General features: G+C 42.6%; 1 protein-coding gene across 3 annotated transcripts in view; it reads right to left on the reverse strand.

Moving 5' to 3' along the window:
• OGDH (oxoglutarate dehydrogenase) overlaps positions 1-12,136 on the reverse strand; it is a 1,195,521-nt gene that overhangs the window by 600,394 nt on the left and 582,991 nt on the right. For all 3 annotated transcript variants that reach the window (XM_044084237.1, XM_044084236.1, XM_044084238.1), the window contains one exon: positions 1,000-1,146. In XM_044084237.1, the coding sequence (XP_043940172.1) occupies positions 1,000-1,146 (147 nt within the window). The remainder of the gene's footprint in view (positions 1-999; positions 1,147-12,136) is intronic.

The raw sequence follows: 12,136 nt of genomic DNA on the forward strand, positions 1-12,136 counted from the left end.
CAACTAAAAGATGTGGAAGAATACTCGCATCTAGACTGCATGGGATCAAGGCTTACCATCACTGCATGCTTAATAGTTCCTTACAAGGATAAACTCTTACATAACATCACAGCCTGTGCACAATAGCTCTAGTATCATGCCACCATTCTAAGACCAATATGGGCCTCAGAGAGCTGATAGTAACCATTTAAGCACTTGGAAAAGATTTACGGGACAGTAGAAGATGGTGAAAATGTTAGATTAGGTCCAAACCCTTAAAAGTCAGGGCAAGGTGAGATGCAAACATAAGCTGGTAACAATGGAATTCTAGGTATTGAGGTTAACTTTACCTTGCAAGACTGCTTTTGACATCTATTTTCTGGGATGAACTACCTGTACTGAAAACAGCTGCCTATATCATGTTGCAGCCTCTTGCAGTACAGTCGGTAGCTGTGATGGCCCACATGTCATCAAAGAATTTTCCAAAGTACATAAGATAACTGCCAACACCAGGACCATGGAGGGTAAATGGCTATTAAGGGCAGCAGGTCAATGAGGTATGCACACCATCTAACACAGATTTAGGGATACTGGTCTTTGCTAGCAGGGACATGGGCATACCCTTGTGAAGATGGGTCTACAGAAATGTGAAGAACCTTGTGAGAAGGGAATGTATACAGATATCCTAAGTGTACATCCACTGCAGAATGCCCCACACAGTAAGAGACATATAAAGTGAGGCACACAAACACATCAGCTAATCTTTGAGACAGCCCTCTACAATGCTTGTTCAGCTGGCAAAGTGTAGGGGCACTACAAAGGGCCACTAACAGATCAGCATCTATACTCTTCTGGAATTTGATAGTGTCTTAATTTTTTCCCCAAATTAAAAAATAAATTGCAGTGAACACAACTACACTGTATCGGTAACAATCACACTTAAATATACAGATAAAACACCCAAGAACATGACAGTTTTTAAGATTCTATAGAGCACTTTCTTTCCATGGAGTTTTGTACCTGTGAGGCATTCCCATGATGACATAGTCAACGCCATTCCCACTTGATCGATCAATTATGGTTTTCAGAGCAGGAATCAACACTTCACACCCCTCTAAACCAAACCGCTTTTCAGAAGACCACTTTCTTTGCAGAAACTCTTCAAACCTATAGATTAAAAAAAATAATACCTTACACACACAAAACTTAATATTCAATACACTGTATGCATAGTAACAATACACTAAACATGGTAGAAGTTAAAGGTCGTAAATGGCCAGTACTACATTTGGTACAAATACAATATTCAAACAAAATCCTGCTCTTAGTAAATTAATGTAAGTTTATCTTAAAAGCTTCAAAACCAATCCATTAACCTAAGTTGTGCAAGCAGCATGCAATGGCAAAACATTTGACCGCATAACACAACCCAGAAGCAAGGCTTCCAGCTTCTGTAGAGTGTACACATCCAACTCAAAAAGAAAACATCAAATCACATGTCAATAAAACAACTCTAAAGGTTCCTAGGCAGTTAATGATACTGGTCTTGCATACTTTTCAAATTTAAAATAACACTGTAATACATGTTGTGCACTTGGCCAGTTCAGCCTACTTATTACAACTTGACATAAATTTTAAACACAAAACCTTTGCAAGTGGAACTCCTTTGTCACTGAAACCTGCACATCTTAAAAACATTTCTAAACATTGCACTTCTCAGGATGCTAGTCTGCATCTACAACCAAGTAAGACGAATGTCAGGAAACTCAAAAAGGTTCATACCTGAAGATGCATCTGCATTGGATGAATTCACCTACATGCATCAGGCTATGAAGGCACTGCTCATATCAGTGAAGTGGTTGATTAAACCAATCCTTCCACATAAAGAGGCTGCCTACTACTTATACTCAAGTATGGTGATGGTCATTACCCCTACTCCACAACCTTGTAATAGCTCAAAGATTAATGTGAACCAGTAATAGCCAGCAAATACACCACATAGAAAGTATAGTGTAGAAAGTTACAGATAAGACCCAGCTAAGAAATAGGGGATGGCAGGTGGGTAACCAGGACTGCAGCAGTGAAGACACTCGAACATCTACATTTATAGTAGGTACAAAGCTGTACTATGTTCATCGTGTTTCACTGCTGCAGTCATTACACTTGGGAAGAATCCCAAAGTTGAGTTAGGGTGGCTGGTTCTAGAGAGCATCTGGTGTGACTACGAGGCCCTGCAACACTGCAGTGGCAAAGCCAGCTCTGGATCTGGAGTAGAGAGGCAAGTGGTAATGCTTGGTAAAGGTGTGCACTGAACTCTAAGTTGCAGCTTCCAAAATGTCCTTGGTAGGTACTCCTCTAAGATAGGCAGTAGAAGTTGCAGTTGCCCTGGTGGAATGTGGTCTAATGTTAGATGGTACAGGCTTCCCATGCTGTGTGTAGCAGAACCGGATACAGTGCCCTATCCACTTTGAAATGGTCTGCTTTGAAACAGCCTTTCCCTCTGATTTTGCAGCATAGGATACAAACAATTGCTCAGTTTTCCTGAAAGCTTTTGTTTTGTCCAAGTAGAAGTGTAATCGTCTGTGTATGTCCAAGGAATGTAGAATTCTCTCTCCTTTATTCTGGGGGTTTGGATAAAATGTTGGCAAGTGAATAGTTTGGTTAAGAGCCACACTGGATATCACCTTAGGTATAAAAGAAGGGTTTGTTCTTAAGGAAACCCTGTCTTGGTGAAAAATGGTGAAGGGCTCCACTGCCATTAGTGCCTGTAGTTCTGAGACTCTTCATGCTGTGGTTATTGCCAGTAGCAGGGCAACTTTCCATGATATATATTTTATTTCTGCTGAACTGGCTGGCTCAAAAGGAGGTAAAGTGAGTTTTTCCAAGACAAAATTGAGGTCCCAAGTAGGTGTTGGTGCTCTCCGGGGCGGTCTTATATTTTTAGCCCCTCTGAGGTACTGCTTTAGCAATGGATGAGAGAAAGTAGGAGGATCTGTGTTGTAATGAGCAGAGATGGCAGAAGCGTGGATCTTAATGGATGAAAAAGGATAATCCTTTGTCCAGCATCTCAGTTAAGTATTGTAGCATCTGGGGAATGTTAGGGACAAGACGGTCAAGGCTTTGAGCCTGGTTCCAGGCACAGAATCTCTTCCACTTTTCTTAGTAAGATTTCCTGGTGCTAGGCCTTTTGGCCTCCAAAATGACATCCATAGCAGCTTTAGAGAGAGGTGTTGCCTGTTTGGCTAATGAATCTGCCACGCAGCCAGGGATAAGGTTTTGAGCTGACTGTGCAGGATCTGATTGTTTTGTTGAGTCAGAAGGTGTGGAATTTGACGCAAAATCCAAGGTGGACCATGAGCTAAGTTCTTTAAGATTGGGTACCAATGCTGGCGTGGCCAGTCTGGAGCAATCAGAATCATCTGTGGTTTTTCTTGTCTGGCTTTTAGGAGAACCTTCGGAAGGAGAGGCAGATGAGGGAAGGCATAAAAGTATAGGCTTTTCCAGCTGAACGAAAGAGCATCCACTTTCCATGCTTATGTGTGCTAAGTCTTCGTGCAGAATTTTTGTAGTAGGCAATTCAGTGGGGAGGCAAAGAGATCTATGTCTGGGCACCCCCATTTTTGCATTATCATGCTGAAAACTTGTGGATTAAATTTCCACTCGTGAGGATCCATGATGTTTCTGCTTAGGTCGTCTGCCAGAGTATTTTTCTTTCCTGGCAGGAATTGTGCTTGCAGATGAACTTGATAAGTTAGAGCTGTGTTCCACAAGGTCATGGCTTGTCTGCATAGGGGGTAAGAATGAGTGCCCTCTTGCTTGTTTATGTACCACATTACTGTGGTGTTGTCCGTCTTTAAAAGTAATTGTCCTGGATGCAGAAGGTCCTTGAAAGCTGTTAGGGCATTTTGTACAGCTAACACCTCTTTTTGATTGATGTGTAGATGCATTTGGTCTGTGGTCCATTTGCCCTGAATACATTTTCCTGCCATGTGTGCTCCCAGGTGTAATCTGAGGCATCTGTTGTTAAAGTCTGCCTGGCTGTGGGTAGAGTGAAAGGCTGACCCTTGTTGAGGTGACATGCCTGTGCCCACCATCGAAACTCCGGTTGTAGGCAGGGAATTAGTGGTATTACCGTTTCCAAGCTGTGACAGCGTTGAGTCCAAACACTTTTTAGGTACCATTGTAATTTCCTCATATGCAGTCTGGCATATGGAATTAGAAGTATGCAGGATGCCATGAATCCCAAGGCCTGCAGAATTTTTCTTGCAGGGAGTTGAAAATACTGAGTCAGTTGTCCTTGTTTGTCTGGCGTGAGATAAGCCATCTGGGCCGTTGTATTTAAGCTGGCACCCAGGAATACGATCTCTTGTGAGGCCACTAGTTTTGATTTCTTTTCGTTTACTTTGTTGCTTTAGAAGAATGTCCTTGCTCTCTGCTTGAATCAGGCAGACGTCCAGGTATGGATATACTTGAATTCCTTTTTGTCTGCAAAATGCAATTACTGGTGCCAGGCACTTTGTGAAGACCCTGGGCGCAGTAGATAAGGGCAGTGCAGAGAATTAGTAGTGTATTGAACCAGCTATGAATCTGAGGTATCTTCTGCAATTTTGTCCGATAGGGACATGCAGGTATGCCTCTTTGAGGTCCAAAGTAACAAGCCAAGCTTTCTTGCCCAACAGGGAAGGAGCTGTTGTAGTGTCAACATTTTGAATTTCGGAACATCCAGGTAAGTACTTAGAGTGGAAAGGTTTAGCATGGGTCTCCAGGCTTTGTCCTTTCTGGGGACCATGAATAGTCTTGAGTAAAAACCTTGCCCTTGTTCCTGCTGTGGTACTTTTTGAATAGCTCTCATGTCCATGAGGGCTGTAATTTGTTGTTGTGCCTCTGCCCATTGATTTTGTGGCAGGTGTGGCATTCCTTTTAGCCTTGGTAAAGTGTGAAAGTGGAATCTGTAACCTTGAGACACAATATTCAGCACCCATTTGTCCTGGGTGATTGTTTGCCAGTTTTGGGAAAAAAGTGGTAGTTTCCCTCCTAAGGGAGCTGCCAACACGGAAGAGTTTGGCATTGGAAGGGGAAAGTCATTCAGATTGTTTTCTGTAAGGTTGTGACTTGTCCTCAACCTCCTTTTGGTGTCGAAGCACCCCACTGTCGTGGTCTGTAAGATCCTTGAGGCTGAGATCTGCCTCTTGGGCGTCTGTATCTGCCTCTTTGTGGCCTGTCTGATACTGGAAAGGACCAATTTTTAGTAGGCCAATTTCTGCTAAATCTTGGTGGCTGTACCTGTAAGAAATCCTTTACTGTTTGCATAGATTTTGCCTTATCCTCCATTTTCTTTAAAACCTCCTCTGCTTTAACACCAAATAAAATATCTTGTTGTAAAGGAGCATCCAATAATTTTGCCTTAACATGATCTGGTAAGGTTTGTTCCTTTAACCAAGCATGCCTTCGAATCACAGATCCTGTAACTGCTGCTCTACAAGAAGCTTCTAATGAATCAAAACCACATTGCAAAGTACGTTTTCCCACTTGTTCAGCTGCATGCAATAAATCCTGCATTTCCTTAAAATCAGGTTGATCTGCACTTGTACTCATTTTCTGTTTTAACTGAGACAGTAAATATTGTTGATATTTAAGCATGTGAAACTGGCAATTTAAAGCTCTCACTGCTAAAGTTGCAGAGGTGTAAACTTTCTTCCCCCATCTGTCTAATGCTCTGGAATCCCTGTCCGAGGGAACTGGATTTTTAGCCGTGGAGGCCTTTACCCCTGTGGGACCCTGGGAAATAGTTTCTGGGTCAGCAGCAGGGTTTTTATAAAGAAATTTGTGTGAGTCGGGGACTCTGTAGTACCTGTCTGGCTTGACTGGAGCAGGGGGTAAAGAATCTGGATTTAAACTGGATTCAGAGAACACATCATCCACAATATCCAACACTGGCAGAATAGCAAGGGGCCTGTGCTGAGGCAAGAGGAGAACATCTCTGAGCCTTTTCTTGGACTCTGAGTAATCCTGGCCCTCCCAATGGAAATGCTCCCTCATGGTGTGTAAAGTTTCCCCAAAAGAGTAATCCTCAGGAGGAGAGGCTGAAGGAATAGATTCTTCAGCATCAGAGTCCTCATAGGGTGGTAAGGAATAGCCCTGGTCTGAAGAGGAGTCAGAATATATAGGAACCTGGTCAGAGGAATCAGTCTGTATCCTGCCTAGGCCTTTTATCAGGAGGGGGATGGGTACCCCTGATCAGAGTAACTAAGTCTTCGGCCATTTTGAGCATCTGCTTTTTAGGCAAGGAGGCCTGTACAGGTGAATGCTGTACTTGCTTCTTTGTCTTTAATGTTGCTTTAGACTTGGCTGTACATGCAATGGTAAGTTGCGTAGGTCTGAAAACACCCTCAGAAGCCGATGCCTGCTCAGCGGCACTGGACCCATCTGAAGGGTTAGTCTCCATAGGCCCAACACCTTGAGTATCCAAAGGCCTAGGCAACTCCACGTGGGAGTCTGTCGCGGCCTGCAGCTCTGAGGTAGTGGGTGTCAGGGGCTGTAAAAGCACCTCACTGAGAGCCAGCGACTGGCCTAGAAGAGGCTTCGTCAGTTTTGGGCCTCGGGTGCCTGTCCTTATCCTTACCTTTGAGTTTTTTGTGAATTCCGGTCGTTGGTTGCTCCGACTTCATGGTATAATTAAACCTTCGGCCAAAATAATGGTGTGCAAAATCAAACCAATGTTTAATAGTGCGTTTGTTAAATCTAGCACAAAACTGACAACTAGTGACGTTGTGATCTGGGCCTAGGCATGGAATACAGTAAGAATGAAAATCCTTATTAGGTATTTGCTTCCCACAAGAAATACAATTATTAACTTTTACTATACCCGCAGTGGTGGTGCTGCGGTAGTGTTGTCCCCTCACAGTAAGACGTTGTCCCGTTCGATTCTCAGAGCGTCTTCTGTGTGGCAACATGCGTGAATGGGCGTTCCTTCGTTGAAGGTTGTGCGTCAGGCCCGGCAAGTCGGCATGTAAAAATCTACTGCCAATCATTAGCGGACCAGAGTTCCGCTGTGGCGACCCCTAACCGGGAAAAGCCGAAAGACACAACAACAACAACAACTGACATTGGTCTGAGGCAAGAAAGAGTTTCCCCAAAGGGGTACTTAGCTTTGTTGAAGACTTCGGATCTGAAATTGAATTTGAAATCTCAGGAGTCGGCCGACCGGCACTTGCGAACTGCTTTTGCTTCGGGCACCGTGCGGCCAAGAAAGACTGAAGAAAATGGCATCGGCTGCATCTTATATACCCCTGGCGCATTGACGTCAGGGAAGAGGCGACAGCAACTGACGCAGGACCAAGACTTTGGAACTCTGGCCGACTGCGGGACCACAGTAATGACTGCAGCAGTGAAACACGATGAACATCACTATTTCCCTTGTCTGCAGCACAAACCAGAAACATTAGTCTACAGGTTTACCTGTATAACACCACAGGAAGCCCCATAATTAATATACACACAAGATAAGTACACTTCTACATTCTCACCCACCAGGCCAAGATCATAACATTATCCTGTTTATAGACATCCTTTACCTTGCTATATTATAAACCTCAGCTACACAACCATCAAGAAAATATACTTGATAACTTTATCAACAGCATAAATGGTACTTAATGATGAGACTTCCCTACCTCATATTAAAATACCTCTGCATACTGTAAATACCTTCTTCACAATACAATGTAATTTACTTAAAAAAGTATGCACATACTACTATAAAAACCATAAGATGCAACTATAAGGAAAAGGCTAAGTCTCCTCATTACCCTTTTAAAGATTAATCAAAGTGGGAACTATGATTTAAAGTCCTCATACCAATTTAAAACAGTCCACCGTCTTCCAGTGTTTTTCAGCAAGTTTTTGGAGAAGCACAATTCTCATGTATAAAGTGCATCTTATGGAAATGACCTTTACAATTCTTCCATTTCCCAGTTTCACATTATTGTTGATCTTCATCCTCAACATTTTGGTCATCCAATACCAATCTCTTGGTCAAATTCAAGGTACTCTTGATTTTGTCAAGTCAGCTACTGGGCTTTTTCTGTCACTCAATCTTCCTTTGGCACAACGGAAAATGTATTGCTGACAAGTTCTCTCTATGGGCACTGCTATTGTCAGATGAATGAGTAGTAGAGTTTCATTCACCTTGCTGGCTCAGTCTTTGCTGGGTGAATGTTACTTCCTCCTTTGCATGTTCTGTATGCAAAAATGTCTTTGATCCTCCAGGAAAAAATATTCTAAAAATGGATGGACTTGGCAACTTAATTTCACATTTCTACATCATATGACTGATGAGCTTAAGTCCACTTACATTCTGCCTCATGAATAGTGAATAATAATTTCCCACCAACACTCTGGTGTCCCTAACTGTTAATACTTTTCCCTTCTTCCACAATATTGATAGGAGCAGCTCCTTTTGCTGGTATGAGTGCATCTTTATTACTATGGATCTTTTTTCTCATAGCAAAACTTGGAGCATACGTGGTATGCTCTTTCAGTTAAATCCTGCACTGGAACATCAGTCTATTTGCTTACTTAAATGAATACTGTCTATTCTATTTTTTCTGGTGTAGCAGAAAATCTCAGGTTTTCTCTGCATGCTCTGTCTTCTAACTCTATTTTTGAAACCGTTTTTCTTGAAAAGCCTCATTCAGCCAATCCTTCCTTCATTTCAACCTCTGATTTCTGCAGTGTTATCAGCTCATCTGAACAGCTGCCTAAAAGGTCTTCTATTCTTTCCAGTCTTATCATTTGACTTTATATATTCTTCCAGTGTTTCACTTATTTTAAACACTCCAAATGCATTTTTCTCTAAGCTACTGGAAGCCATCTCCAGTACCAAAGCAGGAAACTGAACTGCTTTTTTTTCTGAACAGTTGCAAGACTCTTACCAGAGTTTTTTTCTTCTCCTTTTCTAGTTGATTTTTCTTACTTTATCTAGATTTCTTTTTTGCTGACATTCAAGCAATACATGGATTAACCAGAAACTAAATTTTACCCAAATTTTCAGATTCCACCTTATTTACTTCTCTTGTGTTTCTCATACTAGGGGAGTTCTGATCAGCCAGCTCTTCAGAATGCAGCCATCTTATAATATCACAAATCTTCCACTGTTGCCTCGCCCTTCTTTTCTCCCTCTTCTGTCATTACTAAAGCGTTTCTTGCAATGCAGTTTACTTACTCCCCTTTTCCTTAGTCTCAGATACTCTTCTGAATGTCTGCCCAGAAAATCATTTCTTGATTAAACTCATTTATTCATTTCTATACAAATGAGTCTCTTGTAACATTGCTATTTACACTCTACACCTTTTAATGCAATTCTATACTCTGTGTCAATTCATGTACCGTGATTTACATGTTAACATTAACTTTATCAGAATGGGTGTTTTGTCATTACACTCACATATTACAGCAGTTTTCTGAATAAATCGTTCCATCTTGCAGCTTACATGCCCATGCTAATTACTATCAGATTGATCTTGTATGCAGTTATCTCTCTTTGAATCCATGTCACATTGTCTAAGGATTTCTGGTTCAATAAAAAGTCAAGAAACAAAAAAAAAGAAGTTATGTACTCACCATAACATTCCATCAGAGTAGTTGTACTTCATTTGTCTTCAACATGTGGGTATTCGGATCCAAGACGGCTGCATCACAAGCATCTGATCTGAGCTCCAAGCTCCTCCCCTTACCCATAATGCTCCCCTGTCTCCTTCCTTCCCTCAGATCGAGTTTGCTGCTCAAGAAAACATAAGCCTGACCCAATCAGACCTTACCACTAATGGCTCCCAAAAACGAAGCCAAGCATAACTAGGAGAGTCACTATAGTGCTCCTCTCCCATACATCAGGTTAGAACAACAGTGACAAGGTCAGGGGGAAGCGGGGGGGTGGCTAAAGACAAATGAAGTACAACTACTCAAATGGAACGTTATGGTGTGTACATAACTTCTTTACCTGAAGTAGTTGACTTCATTTGGTCTTCAACCTGTGGGACAGAGTCCCCAGCTACCAACACCTGGGTGGCCCTCATGGAAGGATATTCCAGAGCACTGTGGAGCCAAAGGATGCCCTACTCCCGGAAACAATGTCCAATTTGTAATGAGATATGAAGGTATGAGATGAGGACCAAGTAGCTGCAGAACAAATGTCATCCAGCGACACCCTAGACCAAAAAGCCGCTGAGGTGACCAGGGACCTAGTGGAGTGGGCTTTCTCCTGACCCGGAGGGGAAATGCCTCATCAGAATATGCTCAAATTATACATTTGGAAGTCCAGTGAGCAATGGTCACATTAGAAATTGGCTTGCCCAGAAATGGTTTCGAATAGGAGACAAACTTTTAGTTATGTACTCACCATAACTTCAGATGTTTGGGATCCATCTCGCCTACATTCTGACTGATGGGTTCGGAGCCGATCCCTCGGCTCCGACTCGGCACGCTTATGCCAAAGAGCGAAGTCTCTTATTGGCTGAGCTTACTATATCCCAGGATGCACCACTACCAGTCCCCCAGATCTAGTTTGTCCGCATACATGCACACATGCACGCACTGATTATATAACATCGTCAGATGAAACAAGATAAAACAGTAGAACTCAAAACCGTTCAATCTCTTCTGATCTCCAAGGCAGGGGGAAGGAGGGTGGGTATTAGGAATGTAGGCGAGATGGATCCCAAACATCTGAAGTTATGGTGAGTACATAACTAAAAGATGTTATGTGATCCTATCTCGCCTACATTCTGACTGATGGGACAGCGTCCCTAGCACCTGAATCCTGGGTGGCTCAGTGGAAAACACTCCTGAGTACCGTGGAACCAAATGATGCTCGCCCTTTAGATGCCACATCCAATTTATAGTGGGAAATGAAAGTGTGCGGATTTGACCAAGTAGCCGCAGCACAAATCTCCGATATAGCAAGTTTGGAATGAAAAGCTATAGAAGTTGCCATAGCTCTGGTAGAGTGAGCTTTGATAGATGTTGTTAAGTTGCTTATTCAAAGAAGAATAAGCCTGAGTTATACAATCTCTAATCCATTTGGAGATAGTAGCTTTTGTAATGGTTTTACCCAATTTATTGTCTGAGAAGGACACAAACAATTGGTCTGACTTACGAAATTGCTGAGTCCTGTCTAAATAGAAGCGCAATTGCCTGTGAACATCCAATTTATGGAGAGTGTATTCTGCATCATTGGAGAATTTTGGGAAGAAAACTGGTAGCTCTAGAGATTGTTGAAGACAGAGATTAGAACAGACCTTTGGGACAAAGGATGGATTAGGCCTAAGTGATACTCTATCCTTGTGGAAAATCAAGTACGGTGGTTTAATAGATAGGGCTTGAAGCTCTGAGACTCTTCTTGCAGAAGTAATTGCAACTAAGAAGGCAGTTTTCCAAGACAGATATTTTAACTCACATGTAGCAGCAGGTTCGAAAGGGGAAGATGTTAATGCACGAAGCACCAAATCAAGATCCCACGGAGGCGCAGGATGAAAAACTGGGGGTCTTAACAGGCCCGCACCTTTAATAAAAGTCTTGCATAATCTGCTGCTCATCAATGGAGGATCCATAGATTCGTGGAATTTAGAGATAGCCGCCAGTTGTACTTTAATAGTAGAGACAGAAGATCCTTGATTAAACAGGGATGTTAAAAATTTCAAAACTTCCGGGATCGGAGCAGTGATAGGGTCTAAGCCCCTGAGGTGAGCCCAGATAGCAAACCTTTTCCACTTACTGAGGTACAATTTGTTAGTGGTGGGTTTGTGGGCTGAAGATAAACTGTGAATAACTTCCGGGTCTAATGTGTGACTTCTGACTAAAGTCGGAAGTGGAGGAGCCAGGCTGTCAACTTCAAGGAGCGTAGGGACTGATGCTGTTGTCCCGACTGATGGATTAGCAGATCCGGAGTTAGATCCAACGTCCAAGGATCGTCCACCGCATGTTTCTTCAGGTAGGGAAACCATACCTGACGAGGCCAGTATGGAGCAATCAGTATCATTGTGGACCCCAATTGAGAAGCTTTTTGAATGACTTTGGAGAGAAGTGGTATCGGAGGAAAGGCATAAAGTAGCCCTGTTGGCCAAGGTTGTGCTAGAGCATCCATAGTTGCTTCCCTTGATGT

This window comes from Protopterus annectens, chromosome 9.part0 (assembly GCF_019279795.1).
Source record: "Protopterus annectens isolate FY-2018-M chromosome 9.part0, PAN1.0, whole genome shotgun sequence".
Taxonomy (NCBI): Eukaryota; Metazoa; Chordata; order Ceratodontiformes; family Protopteridae; genus Protopterus; species Protopterus annectens.